The 15,617-nt window shown below is 48.0% G+C and overlaps 1 protein-coding gene across 1 annotated transcript; it reads left to right on the top strand.

The window, feature by feature from the left end:
- Nucleotides 1-543: 543 nt before the first annotated feature.
- Nucleotides 544-1,368, top strand: LOC119444843 (cuticle protein 63). The gene is made up of 2 exons (XM_037709185.1): nt 544-1,222; nt 1,346-1,368. The coding sequence occupies exons 1-2, from the start codon at nt 544-546 to the stop codon at nt 1,366-1,368; spliced, it is 702 nt and encodes a 233-aa protein (XP_037565113.1).
- Nucleotides 1,369-15,617: the final 14,249 nt, after the last annotated feature.

Below are 15,617 nucleotides of genomic sequence, written 5' to 3' on the forward strand. Positions count from 1 at the left end.
CCAACAGCACCTCCATCGCCACCATGGTAAGCTACTGCCCCTACTTTCTGCGAAAAGTGGCAGACTTTACTCTTTCACAAACAATGTTCACATTTACAAATTCGCGTTTTTGTACCAAACGCAGGTTTTACCGCCGTTTAAAATCTTAAGCGCCTGCGCCTGCCAATGAGAATTATTAAAAAGTGCGCACGCACTAAAGGAGTCAAACATTTATGGAACGTATATTGTTTGAGCTGCGATTTCAGAATAGAACAGAAAAAGTCGATATTAAAAGCATTGATGAAAACTTTCTCGAGCTAAAATTTTCATGCACAGATTATTGTGTCTCTTCACAGCTTGTCACAACTGACGTGGTCGTTCCAACCTGAAATTATAATTTACGCCATGTATAAATGGCTGCCAGTGAAATAACAACACAATAGCTGTACTTGCTTAAAGTACAGCGACCAATTTCTCCATGAATTAGAAAAATTGCCGTTTGTTAATGTCGTCGACAAACATTTTTTTTTCAAGCGTAACAGCAATGCGTCTTTTTAAAGCCCTATGTTTGAATGCTGCGACATCGTTTCCCAGTTCCGTGCCTGCATCGTCCTTGCCCTGGCCGCCAGCGCCTTTGCCGGACACATCGGCTCTTATGGCCTTGGCTTCGCCGCTGCCCCAGCTGTGGCTACCTACCACGCCGTTCCAGCTGTCGCGACTGTTGCACACGCTCCAATCTCAACTGCGGTGGCCGCTCCAGTGGCCGCGTACGCCACTGCTCCAGTCGTTGCTGCTGCTCCAGCAGTGGCGAAAGTTGCCGCCGCCTACCACGTCCCAGCTGTCGCCACCTACGCAGCTGCTCCAGTAGTTGCCGCCGCTCCTGCTGTGACCAAGGTTGCGGCAACCTACGCCACTGCCCCCGTCATTGCTGCTGCTACAGCTGTGACAAAGGTTACCACCACACACCACGCCCCAGCTGTCGTCGCTGCCGCCCCAGTCGCCACCTATCATGCTGCTCCAGCCGTCACTGCTGTCCACGCCACCCCAGCAGTGGCAGCAGTCGCTCACGCTGCCCCAGCTGTCGCTGCCTACCATGCTGCCCCAGTCTACGGCTACGGCGTCGGAACGCTTGGCTATGGCGTTGGCAACTATGGTTTTGGGCACGGTCCCCTCGCATACGGTCTGAACTACGGCTACGGCCTCGGCTCTCCATACCACTACGGTGCTCTCCTCCGCAAGAAGTGTAAGTATTGTTTGCAGCTTTCACGGAATATTTGTGTCTTGATTCTACGCCATCACGGCAGTCACATAATGCTGTTTGTACTTTGAATGCTGTCTTTACTTACTTGCAATTCCTGCCTTGCAGCCATGGGTTTCTGCTGCGCTTGAGGCAGCTATTTTTTGGGTATTCATAGCTAGAATATAAAATTCCAGTTGAACTCCTGTTTAGCCTCATCCAGTTATTACGCATGCCCCCCCTTACCATTCTTGTTGTCAAAAAATATTGCCTTTGCATTTTCCGTGATTTCTTCAACTTACCTCTTACCACCCCAACTGTGTTTTTTTTTTCACAGAAACAGTCATCAAACAAGAAAGCCTCTCAATCACGGACATGACCAAATTCATTACTCATTCGGGTTCCACGTAAGTTTTTGTTGCGGCGATAGAATCCGTTATGCAAGAAAATAAAAATATTTATCTTCCTATACATTGTTCACTTTTTCCGGTGTATCTTACAGCTCTTACATGTAAGTACCAGGGTCACTGACGAGGCCATAAATGATCGTTTATCGCGATAATTTTCACGGTGCTTTGCTCCTTGAATATTAGTAGCCTGAGACTGCAACTACCTGTCTTCGGTCACAATGTCTTGCCTTCATATTGAGTCTTGGACCTGCATAATTACCGCGATGTGTAATTTTGCTGTCTCGCAGGCATATGCGGACGCGTTTCAGAAATTATTTGGATTCGAGTGTAGGTACAACGCGTTCCGAGCAGCACGTGGATGGGATATCTCATAAACTGCGAACCTTTTTTAGTGCATGTGCCCTCCAAAAACACAAAAGCCGCAGCCTCATAATTTCTAGTGCAAAGCAGTAATGTGTCAAACGTGCTTACCATACGAAAATATAGCTTAAAATCACGTCGTTCTAAGACTAATGCAAGCTGACCTAAAAAAGTAAGGCAAAATTATACGCCTATTTGAGAACGCATGATATAGTTATTTATCAGTGGAGCACTACCCGTCCCATTCTCCGTTAATTTTCTTGCTTTTAATTTCGTCGTCCAAAGCTGGCGGCGCTTTGTGGCCCCAAATCTTCATTCGGTGACCTTTTCCGAGTTGACTTAATGCAGACGGTCTTTCACAATCCCGTGAATCCCTCAAAAAGTATCTGCAGCTTAATGTCACGGCCAGTGGAGCAAAGGTTGAGTGCGTTGCAGAACGGATGCGTCGTGTGTATCGATATAAGGCTGTGCACAGCCAGGAGGCGTACAGGGCGCACAATATCAGCACAATACAAATGCGTTGCACTTATATTCTACCGCCTGGCGATGGTTGTTGCGATCGATTAATATTTCTGCTGGGGGCTCAGATTCTAGGCCCGAGGCTACAAGAATTCCATTCGGACGCAGGACCACGTGGGACTGGAGGGGAACGAAAGGGTTAACGCCTTTGCTCGAGCGCTAATCAAGCGAGCGGGACAAAACCAATCGTCCCATCACACCCCACTCTTTACCTTCGTGCCCTGCCATCCGATTACTGCGACCGCCTCGAGATCCAGCGGCTCAACCGCAGGATTTAACCTCCCTCTCACAAAAAGCTCAGCACTGAAGACGCAGTATATCTCTCAGACGTATCCATACTAACACTTTCCCAAGCCTACACATACACAGCAAAATGTACCCACAAAAATATCACGGCATCTGCCCCTGGTGCGGCGACACACGCCCTACACTCTCACATCTCGTGGCGGTGCGGGGGCAAACCTCAACACTTAAAGACGCCTAGCACGTTATTTGAGCAGTGGGAGTGACAGCTGACCGGCGATATCCTGGTGGGACAAGAAGCTTTCGTCCAGCAAGTTCGTCGAGCAGCCATGGCCAGTGGAGCCCTGGAAAAGGACACCACCCACTCGACATCAAGAGCTACCACCTCGATGGTCCAAATAAATGTTTTCTCTCTCTCTCTCTCTCTCTCTCTCTCTCGTGAAGGCTACCAAAGTGCGGAATTGATGGCTTAAGCTGTTAAATTGTAGTTAAAGATACCGTTTGGAACATCCGAGTTCCGCGGAACCCAGTTTAGGAACCCTTGTCGTAGTAGAGAGATCAATCACCGTGAACCGCAGGCTTCGAGGTTATAGTCCGCTCCCTGCTTCGTTCGAGGCAAGGAGCGGATATTTTCAGGTGAGCAACCTTTCGACGCCCGCCAACGCGAGTAGTCAACTGTGTAACATAACATATATCACGAGAAGCAGAGGTGCGGCCGCAGCAGCGTTTCGCAAACGGCGCTCAGGAGACGATGGTTGTAAGCCTGTTCCGGAGGTTTTCTGTAAGGTAGTCTGAGGAGGGCATTACGACAACCAGCTACAGCTTACTGTAAGGAGTGTAACTGAGGGAGTGACGCTAACTTGTGTGTGGCAGCAACTGCACCGCAACGACACGACAATGACGATCACTTGACGACGATGATGATGATGGTGACTGATTTATTGTGCTCAGCCAAAGAAGTGCTGCAACCCGTTTTCTTACGACACTGGCCCATCCTGAAAGTATTCAGTAAACTGTATTGGTAGGAAAACCCAGGAAGCGTCATATAGCGTCCCAAATTCTTAGTTGCAACGAGATAAGGATGGTTGAAAATTGCCTGCTGGCACTTTTATTGCGATAACAATAATGTGGACACGGCAGGTGCATTTTTGCGACCAGCAGCGGAAGACGCAGCGCGGCCCTGATACTTCTGCAAAGCCGATTATGCAGGGCGTGACACTGCGCCCACTTGGCGTCGTCGTTTTTGCAGCCAAACGCGCAGTGGGTCTGTTGTGTCTCAGAACACGGCCATTGTAACCTTCTAACTACCCACGAATGAGCCGCACGTCGGAAGCTTCACAATAGTGGTCGGCCAAGTTTTTGCGAGGTTATGCTTCGAGACTCGGCCACGTTTTGCGCAAGATAACCTTGGAATCATCGACAGCCCTAGGCGCAACGAACACTCGGTCATTTAAGTATCTGGAGGCTTCTGAGCGCTCAAACGCTTTTGGTCGATTTCGCGGGCTCGTAACTCCAGATCTTCTACGAATCACCGACTTTTCGGCGCCGCTTCGGCGAGGCGGTACTCGGAATCGGACCGAAGTCGTCGCACTCGCTCTCGAGTAGCGGCCCGGCGGCTTTCACGCCACGCTTCCGCTGCTTCGGGAGTGAGGCTCTTCGGCCGCCCAATCTTCGCGGCGATGTTCTCGGTGCAGTGACGGCGGGGCCAAGGTAAATATACCTGGTAGCGAAGCTTCCATAGAAGTCCATACGTTCGAAACATGGCGGTTCATCTGCGGTTCATGGTGCTTAGCGCCATGTCTATGAGGAGGGAACACTTCCGGCGGAAGAAAAAATAATTTGACGTCATATCCGTTAAAAACAAAAGTGACGTCTTTTTCTTTTCAAAGGCGCGAAATTTGTTTTTGAAGGCCTGCCATTAGAGCTGTATATTCAAATGCCCCGCCATTCGACCTGATGGGCGTTTCGAGCTTTTTGCGCGGAAAGCGATGCAGGAAAAGTTCAGCCGTACAGGTGTCTAAATCGCATCGCTGCACGGAACATACTTTCTTTGGAGGCCGACGAACGCTTTGGGCGTAGAGTGCTCGTCCTTTCGTTGGACGCCAAGCCCGTCAGCCAGCGCTGTCCCACGAAAACAACTAAAGTAAGCAACTATCTGGGGGTCGCAACTCAATACTTTTGACTGAACAGGTTAGGAAATATTGAAACTAAATTCAGACAAACGGCGACAAGCAAAGTAACACAACATGTCAGGGGGCGTGAACTTTACGAGCGCGCCTTTCTGTCCACTTCCAGAGCTGCATTGCATTGCAAGTGATAGCGCCCCTATCGATGAGCGCTCTTACGGTGGACGCTGAAAAAGGTATTTATTGATAATGAACAAGTAAAATGAAGTTGTTCTTTTTTTGCCATGCGTACATAAAATTGATTACGAATTTTATTTTCGTTGAATGAATCTAACTGTGTCTCACTGTAATTAAAAACGCTTTTTTTCTTTCCCGATGTTTGTTCCCTCCAAACATAGTCGCACTTCAATCGCTGCTCCCATATAACCACCCTTGCTGATGTCGGTAACAAATCGTTCTGAACCGCTTTTCGCCCGACGCTTCGCGACCACTTGGATCGACCTTGGCGGGGCTTTGGCGTCTCCGTGGCGGCGACTCGGAGCTAAGTATCCCGTGGGTCGGCGCAGAGACGTCACGGCTTAGCTCCGTGTCTGCGCAGCCACGGCAACCACTCCTCATGGCGCGGTGACGTCATGGCTCGGCAAAGCTAAGGTGAAGCAATGCAGCGCGCGCGATGACGTCACGCCTCACGAAGCTGTGGCGAGGCTCGGCGGTCAGCCATGCGTCGCCTAGCGTTGCTAGGCGACGCATGGTGACGACTAGGTGACGCATGGTGAGGTTTTGCGGCGTACACTAGACGGACTATCCTCGAGCTTAATCAGCTTCGCTAGTTCACAGGAATATATGCCATTGTGCTTGGACCCTTTCTGCACTACCTCCAGGATCAGCCCACAGTTCTTGTTTGAACTACGCGGCCTAACCTAAGGCTTAAACATCTCCGCTGTTAAAATAAAAAATTCAAAGCCCCTTCCTTAAAGAAAGATGGTCGAACGGGAAGCTTTTTCCCATGCAAACTGAATCAAAGTGAAAGTCCAAAGCCAACGACCACACAACGAACCCAAGAAATGCTGAGCGACCCGATGCGATACATATGTGATTTGAATGCTTATTTAGGATTGTATTATTTGAACGTTGAAGTTGAATGAAGACGCACTTCGTTTAGTTGCATAGCCTTTTAGATGATGTAGCCGTTGATTATACGCACACACTCACAGTTTCACGGACTGCATGCCGTGGCCGATACACGGGATCGGCCTTTTACGGGCACGATTGCGCTCGCGCTTACGTTCGCGTACGGCAGCCTCTTCTGCGATGCGCTGTAGCCGCGGCGTACCCATGGTGACGACCGGGAATGCATTGCGTGACGCGCGTAATGCAATGCAGATATATACAGTTCATCTGGGTAGCATGGCGTTGCAGTTCCCAATGTTCTTGTAAAAGTACTGAAAGTACTGAACATTCGTAATGTTCTTATCAGTACAATTGTGAATCTAAACTGTAGTGTTCTACGATACGTATGTCGCGCGCCGTTGTTCTGTTGTGTGCGCAGATAGTTCCATTGTGTAAGTTGGCTTTCCTGCAGTGCGTTTTCGACGCTCACGGATGAATCAGTGAGACAGAAAGCTTCGCTTTAATACTGGCCTTCGGGCCTAAGTTTGTCTCGCATCTCCTATATCAGGACAGCAAACAAACGCTGACGGATTTTCTTGGGTATCATCTTGCGCGCTATTGAGGTGAGTCGACGGCTGCCACACCAATGGCAGCTGCTCCACAGTGCGCCAGCGTTGTGATACGCCTAGTAGGTGCCAGGGATCTGTTTCTGCTACGCAGCAGTACTTGCAGAACTGCTGCATTTGACTTGATGCATATGTCGTTCCTGCGTATTATTAGAACACCGTCCGAGGAGGTTCAGCGGAACGCTAACCTCCTTGGTAACCTCGCTGTCGCCTTCAATGCTTCGCGATTGGTACGAAACTGTCAATTCTTTATAACTGACACATTAGGTGCGTTGGCGCCACTCACGCTGCTGCCATCGGGCTGTCTTGGCATCTAGGATGCATGGGCCGCCCGTGCGTGACGAGTTAAATTGCTTCCAGAGACGAGCACCGAGTTTGGCTGCAAAAACGGCAAAGCCAACTAGGCGCACGTCATCCTCCACTCAATCGGTTCAGCCGCAGTCACGGCTTCGTTCAGGCTTCCACTGCAGGCATGGTCGTTGTTCCCTCACATATAAGAGTTCTTGCTGAGAACCTGTCCACATACCACACTGGATTCATACATTGTTCCGAGCAGAGTGGACCCTAAACTTCAAGCGATGTCCATCCTCTCAGGTGTCCTGGGTGAACTAAACAAGGTATGCCTTGTTTATACGTGCAGAAAATAAGGGACACTTTATGCGTCCAGTGTATGCAAAGTTCAAAGTGTGCGCACTAATTACTGCCTTTGCAAAGATTTGGGCATGCAAGCGATGCAAACGCATGCAGTGCGTGAATTTCATAAGTTTTTTGAACAACACAAAGTTCATGTCATTGCCCTGGGAGAACTGAACGCAACTCAGATCAAATTTAGCGAATATCGGAGTGGGTGGAGGGGAAGGGGAATGGAGGAGGAACTGTGGCCAATGTTCTGATGAAGCTAATTGTGTGTGGGTGAATTACAGCCTCTTTACAAATTGCTTAACAAGTGCTGGAAAGCGTTATGGCCGGGCAAGGTTTCAAAAGGTGCAGTCATATACCGTATGGGTACATTTTTGAGTACGTGATTTAATTACAGGCAGTTCAAACTTACTGCCACTGCTCAAATTCAACAGCTTCACTGGAAATGAGGTGAAGATGGAGGATGGTCGTAAAAGTACGTTTAATAAATCTTTTTATCAGGAAACGCGCATTAGGCATGCTGTGTTTAGGATCTCTGATAATCTACAAACATTTATTTAGCGCTTGACTATACCATACCTACGTATGTGTGTGCAACGTAAAACAGGACAAGGCATGCAACTACACTTTAATGCGTACTCCATTGTGCCCCCAACGCACGTAACTACCTAGGAACGCGCGGTAGCTTAAACCTGCACAGCAAGTTCATTGTTTGACGGAATATAGCTAATTGTTTACCGAGTAACAACCAGCGTTACCTTGCCCTTTCATTGTAACCAAAGACTAAACCTAGCAAGTTCCAAAGGCCTTTCCTGCGCCAAATCTTTCCCAATGCTAGAAAACAATTTGAATTCGAATACTTCAGCCTGGCGTTGTGGAGTTTTGAAGGAATATTTTACAAAGCATAAACTTATTTAGTGTTACCCTCTGTTGTCCCAATAAAATGTCGTGTTATGCACAGTGCAAAACAAGTGTTATTAGACAAATGGCGAATCGCCTTGACTATACTCGCGGACAACCTTCTGTGGCAATGAAGGGAAAGCTACAGGCGCGTGGATGCTGTACATGTGTTACAGCGCCAAATAGTCCGTCAGCGTTGACAGTGGTTTTCATTGCTCGGAACAGACGCTGAATTGACGCAGCTTCCGCGCGCGATGGTTTTGTGTTTGCCCAGACGCGGAAGGGAAAAGCCACAAAATAAGCAAACTTCTACACTCAGTGCAGTGTTCTGTCTTATTTAACTGTTGCTAATGGGCTGTTTATGTTTTCTATTCCCCAGCCTAAACCAACGTGGATTTAAACGTGGGACTCTTTTCAGACGCACTCTCACTTGTGCGCGCTTTGCCTCCGTAGCTTCCCCTTCATTGCCACAGAAAGTTGTCCGCGAGTTTTTTTTTTTTTTTTTTTTTTTTTTTACAGTTCCAATGAAAACGATCCGTTCTTTTGTTCAGCTTAGGCGCTCGAGCATCGAGAACACCTGAAAAAATTCTCTTTTGGGAGTGCGCATCGTTCTTTATACAAACGCTTGGATAAGTGCTGCGGGAGAACTTAAAGTAAACTATTGTGGTCTGTAAATCGGAAAGAAGTTATTTTAAGTAATGTTTGGGCACAACTCCACAAGTAATATGAAAAAGTACGACGGTAGAGCGTTATAGCAAGCAGCTGGCATCGCAACAGTTAGCCTGACTCCCAAAACCGTACACGCCCTTGTTCTCCGCTTTCATTGATGTGGTTTGTTCATGTGTGTGTGTATGCAATATATTAATCTGAAGCCAATATTCTCAAACGATCCTCGACTCGACCATCTTCCCACAGAGAAAAAAATTCAAGAAGAGCGGAAAACTAGAAACGGGAAGTATGTCAGGCGTATTGCCATCAGCCGTTAGCTGACGCGAGCATCGGAAAAAAAGAATATGAAATGAATTTAACGGACAATCTTTCATTTTTGTATTCTTTTCGGCTAAAAAAAATTGCGTATAAATGAACTTATACTGAGTGACTTATTTTTCTTGAGTTGCCTAGCCACAGGCCAATGACACGCCAGATGCCTGCGCTAGAGTGCTACTAGAACTATTGAGTGGCGCGACCGAAGCTGGCGTGCCTCCCATACCAGCGTCCCCTCTTTTGTAGAAAGTAGCAGTGGCACTGGCGTCGCCCACTCTTGACGCAAGTTGGCGCGCTCCGGCCTGTAATGGGTGTGTGCGTGCGCGCGTGCGAGCTCTGCCACACATGTGTGACTCAAAAAAAAAAAGGGGGGGGGAGAAGGGGGCGGGGAAAGCCGCGTTTAAATGTTATGCACCTGGGTGCAAGACTGGGTACGCTCGCACGGACCAAGGCCGCAAGCTATCGCTTTTTTAAAGCTCCCAGAGATTAAGAGCGACGACTTGTGTTGTAGAGAAATGGGTACAGACTTAATAAGCTCGTCGGTACTGATTGCACTGTGTGCGAGCTTCACTTTGAGCCTCATTTCATTTTGAGAGACTACGGGCACATAACGGAACAGAAGTTCGAGTGCCAAGAATGAAACCAATTCTTTGACCTGAAGCGGTGCCGACTATTTTGCCGAATGTGCCTTGATATCTAACCAATAACACACCGGCACTGCGGTCACTGGCAAAACGGCATCAGCTCGCGTCGGATAATGACGGCGAAATTTGTTGCATTTAAGAGAGAATGCTGATTCAAAGCAACTGTGTGCAGCAGAATTATGATTTCAAACACTGCACTCTTTACAGAAGCCCCCGAATGAAAGCGCGTTAAAGATAAAACTGAACAAAGCTTATAAATCTGCAAATTCTGTTTAAAAACATATATCGCAGTTGTGTGAACTGCATCAGCGGGAAAATGTTATATATAAATATACAGCTTAGAAGGAATTTACAATGTTTGCGAACATTTTTGAAAATTCCTGCTAAGAAATTATGGGTGTATTTCAGAGCAGTGTATACAATACATCAATTTTGCGCACTGTAGATATCCCTGTAGATTATTGCAGTATAAAAATGTGACATTTTTTTATACTTATAGTTAACTTTGATGCTTGCCTTTTGTTTTAGTTTCACAATATTTGTACGAAAAAGATTGACAGCTTTAATAAACATTCTGTTTCCTACACTTTGATAATTCGAAAGTTTTCTTTCAAAATGCCACAAATGCCACCAAGAACGGTGCAGTGGATGCCGAGAAAATGGCATTTAGGTATAGGAGGTAGCTGTGCGCTTCTTGCAGTTCGAATAAGGATTCTGATTACAGACAATATCTACCAATAACCTTCGGCAGAATTGCGACTAAATAAAAAAAATATTATACTAAAACGCGTACTCGTTTATTTTTCTCGGGTGACTGCGTTTCACTGTCTAACAAATGTTATCGCTCCGCGCAGGAAGCATGCATCGGAAGTTTCTCGAATGTTATCGAATCGATGGTTCTATCCGCTGTCGTCACCGAACCTTCCGTAATCTGATTGCATGTATGCGCGACGCGAATTGTGTAGTACTTTCTGGAACACACGCTAGCACCAGCGATTACTCTGGAACCTTCGATCACTCATCCGTAGAGAAATAGTCATGCATAAAAGCCGACGCGCTCAACCCGCTGATCATATTTTCAACTGTGTTCGCCGCTACCGTTGTGCTTTGAGTGTAGCCGGTTTTTCTGGGCACAGGTTCACCCACTGAAGAGTTTATTTTGCCTTTCACAATTTTGCTGCTGTGTTCTCGACCGTTACTACCACGTCACAATACAGTTATTGCAATACTGCGCACGCAGTCCGCTGTGCTCACACAGTCCGAATGCGTTTTGTACTGGGAATTAATTTATAATAATTATATAGGCAATAAAATGAATGACGGGCGTTGATCGCTCCAATAGCGACGTTCGATCCAATTTCCAAGTAGCAGGTTAATAATACGGATTCCTTGAATAAGGTTATTGTCGCGCTTCACCAATCATCTTACAATCATTTTGTTCGTCATAAGAAAAAAAAGCTCTCCGCACTCTACTATCCTCGAACGCATCTGCCTGCTCAACCTCGGCGAACGCACCTACAACTACGTACGAGACTTTCTATCCAACCGACGGGCGTTCCTCTCGGTTGGAGATATTAAATCGGAGAAATTCACTCTTGGATGCGCGGGAACCCCACAAGGCTCGGTCATTTCCCCAATGCTTGGTCATGCTCGGATTAGCACAGGAACTACAGAAGCTCGATGGCATACAACATACCATCTTTGCCGACGACATTACCATCTGGATCACAACGGGCAGCGACGGACAAATTGAAACCGCTCTGCAAGACGCCATCGATGCCGTCGAAAATTATCTCCAAGGCACGGTACTCCGATGTTCCCCCGACAAGTCAGAGCTCCTCCTATACCGCCCCACGCTCCGTGGACGCCCACCACTAGGATCTACGCACAAACGCCATAACGAGGAAATCCAACTCCACATGAGGGATGGTGGAACCATACCCGTGGTCTCCACCATCCGGGTCCTCGGCATGACCATCGAAGCCAACGACGCCAACTCAACGGCTATATCCAAGATCCTTCGACAAACGGCGAATACGTCGCGGCTGTTGAAACGGATGACCAACCGGTGACAGCTAGGGCATGAAGGAAGAAAGCCTCATCCGCCTTGTTCACTCGTTCGTCACCTGTCACGTCACGTACGTCGCCGCCTTCCATAATTGGTACAAAGCAGAAAAGACTAAATTGGACATCATTATACGCGGCGCCTACAAGCTAGCCTTAGGCTGCCAAACAACACCAGCACTGAACTTCTACTCCAATTGGGACTCCATAACACACTCGACGAATTATTCGAAGCACAGCGTCGGTCTCATCTGGAGCGTCTCACCCTCACAGAAACGGGCCGGCACATTGTAACTAAACTCGGCATCACCTCCCACCGTCAACATGGAGACAAATACCCAATTCCACGCGGCGTAGAGACTTAGCTACATGCCGGCCCTATCCCCAAAAACATGCACCCGGACTTCAACAAAGAACGTCGGAAGGCAAGGGCTGCCTCCCTCATTAAAGCCTATGACGACACCACGGGTGTCACCTTCGTCGACGCAGCTGAATATCAAGACGGGCACCGCTTCGCGGCGGCTACCACCGTAGGCTCAAGCATGCAGCCAGCATTGTAACCCAAAACGTCGAGACGGCCGAGGAAGTGGCCATCGCCCTGGCGACCCTTGATCCGGACTGCCACACCATCGTGAGCGATTCCCGCACGGCAATCAGCAATTACATGAAAGGTCGTATTTCAAAACAAGCACTACGCATCATACGCCAAGCCCCTCACTCACCTGAAAACGAAATCACTCTCATCTGGTTTCCAGCGCGCGCCGGCGACGTACATCCGCACCTCACCAACCTCAACGAGGTTGCTCACTCCGTAGCACGAGGCCTTGTCAACCGTGCCGAAGACAGCGCAGGTGCACCCGCGGAACGCGATCGCCTCACCAGCTACAATGACCTTACAAAATCATTCTATCTAGAAAGAAGAACCTTCCCCATCCTCCTCAGAAGCTAAACAGTGCACAGGCAACCACCCTTCGCCTGTTACAGACAAACACGTACTCCTCACAAACACGTTACCACAGGATCTACCCAGACACCTACCCTAGTAACATTTGCAAGACTGTAAGACTAAGGCAGCATCGCTTCCCCACATGCTATGGGAATGTAAAGACCAATATCCAACAGATAATACCGTGACTCTCTCGTCGAGATGGCACGCCGCCCTGCGCAGCTCGCACCTCGACCACCAACACTGGGCTACCCAGCAAGCCTGCAAGGCGGCGAAGGGGCAAGACCTCGACGTCCCCACGTGGGAGGGCTAGGCCCAGACAACTAAACTGCTGGTTTCAATAAAAGTTTGTTCCTCCTCCTCCTCCAATCATGCCAGGTGCATGCTCGGCGCAGATTAATTGTAGCCGGGACAGTAATGTAGTTCAGTTGCGATGAAACATTAATTTCAACGTTCCTGTCGTGGAAACTCGCCATTTCTGCAAACGCACCGGCAAGCAGCCGCCTGCGAGGCCGGACGACGCTTTCAAGAGTCGTCGACTACAGCGCCGCCGCTACTTTTCTACAAGAAAACGCCTTCTCCACGGCCGCCGGTCGCGCAGTCGGCGCTCCATTTCAAGCAATTTAGGCTTAGGGCACTGTACTGAGCTAAGAGGGTATAAAAGAACTGGTGGAGTAGAAGTGACGCTCTTCAAGCGAAGCCAGCGTCGCCATTATGTGGCAGGCAAAAATCTCGGCGGCCGGGGGATTGTGTGCAGCGACTGCAGTTTGCGGTGATGTTTCAGCAATCAGATTGTCTAATTTACTAATTATTTTTAAAATAAACTACTTTACGGTATATATTTCAATTACGAATTGTAGCTAGTAACTTGAAGGCACATCCACTTAGAATGAATTAGGAGGATGTCATAGGTTGCGAGATATGCGCTGTCAAACTTGCGGTGAAAATGCCCTGTAGTTCCACTTACTTTTTAAAGGAAACGACGTTTTGTGCAATAAAGCAGAAAAATACCTGGAATGCCAATGCATTTGTTCAGACACTTTGAAAATTATACCTCGAAACTGGTGCCGTCTGGACAATACGTTCCAAGTGAATATGCCTTGTGATCTCATCGGCCAGCATTCGACCAACGCGGTACGATTGATATGGTACCGCGTTGTTCACAGGTGACGTCACACTAACACCTTTTGGTCCACTGTAGCAGAGAGTCTCTAAAATGCTTAGCTGGTGGGCGGTCTTCATAACTTTAGGGGCCTGTAAAAGGAGCCTTTGATCCTTGCAAAGCCCTCCGAACAAGCACGTAATCTCCCACTTGCATGTCAGGAGATTTGACTTAATGTCGGCGGTCGTAATTCCTTTTCATGGCGGTCTTGTATGTATCACGTTGGTCTTCATGCTTTTTTCGTTCTTGCAGCACCAACATATTTGTGATTCCCAACAGCTGGTCTGCGGGAAGTCATTACGATTTGTCACGGTACGCGAAATACGGTGTGCACCCCAAGCCAGCCGTGTGTGAGTGATTGTGGTGGCTCGCAGCCGCTTCAAGGACGCATTTCCAAACGCCTGGAAATCTCGGGTAGAGCGCGATGAACTGCTTGACATCTCGTGTCGCTCTCTCGGCGAGTCCATTTGCTTTTGGATGGTATGGTGCAGCAAAACGAAGCTTTATGTTCTCGTCAGCCCAACGTTTCAAGCGATCACTTCTAAACGCTGGACCATTGTCAGCGATGATTACTTTGGCGCGTTTGAATATATCTTGGTTAAGCAGCGAGATGATGCTATTGGAAACTCCTTTTCCGGGCCTGCATGCCACCATGCGGATGCACTCATCAATGGCCAGTAGAAAAGCTTGCGTAGTTCGTACTCCCTCCCACTTTTTTCTGAGCTCCGCGAAGTCAAGGTGTATAATCTCGAATGGCTTTTCTGTGTGTTTTGGGAAAACCATTGCGCTTTCACGGGGCCTGAACGGGGATAGCCGATATTTTAATTGACATTAAGAGAAAAAAATGGAACTGGGCAGGCCATGTAATGCTTAGGATGGATAACAGGGGGATCATTAACGTTACAGAATGGATACCAAAGGAAGGGAAGCACAGTCGAGGACAGCAGAAAACTAGGTGGGGTGATGAAGTTAGGAAATTTGCAGGCACAAATTGGTGTCAGCTAGCGCATGACAGGGGTAATTGAAAGAGGCCTTTGTCCTGCGGCAGACATAAAAATACACCATTTTACGTAAGCGGTTAGGTGACGCCATACTGGGCTGATAACGTTTCTGTTTTGTCTTTAATACCGAAGTTTACGGTACTACAGTCAATTCGCAAGCATGAAAACAGTTGTATAAATGCGTTGAGTGTTTCATGCCCATGTTACGTGACTTAACTTCTCATAAAACTAAGAAATTGTTTGTGTAACATCCCAAGATGGCGGCGCCCATGAACCGAATATGAAATCGTCTATAGGCTGATGATGATGATGAAATAAGGCACCCGAACCCACGATCTTTGGTGGGAGTCGCCCCCTCTACCTTTGGTGGGAGTCGAACCCGCCGCCTTTGGTGTTAATTAGGGTGAGGTTAATTAAGGCGCATTTAATAGAGGTGGCCTGAACTAACAAAACACTTGAACCCGTGACGTTTGGGCGGAAAAACAATAAGATGTAACAACGAATTCGAATGAGAATCTCAAGTAGATTAATGAATGCCGCTTCAGCGCGCCAGCTTTCGAATTCACCCTCTTTGGCGTATGCTAAAGGGATTGTCGGTTGTTTTCGCACGGCTTGGGTTTTTTCGTACGCCGACACCAACAACACCGACGCCGACACGAGTAAGGCA

This window comes from Dermacentor silvarum, chromosome 3, assembly GCF_013339745.2.
Source record: "Dermacentor silvarum isolate Dsil-2018 chromosome 3, BIME_Dsil_1.4, whole genome shotgun sequence".
NCBI classification, from domain to species: Eukaryota; Metazoa; Arthropoda; class Arachnida; order Ixodida; family Ixodidae; genus Dermacentor; species Dermacentor silvarum.

Excerpts from the sequence above, each read along its gene's own strand:
- LOC119444843 (XM_037709185.1), top strand. The coding sequence starts at position 544 with ATGTTTGAATGCTGCGACATCGTTTCCCAGTTCCGTGCCTGCATCGTC. Across the intron at positions 1,223-1,345 it reads TGCTCTCCTCCGCAAGAAGT|CCATGGGTTTCTGCTGCGCT; the intron begins GTAAGTATTGTT and ends CCTGCCTTGCAG.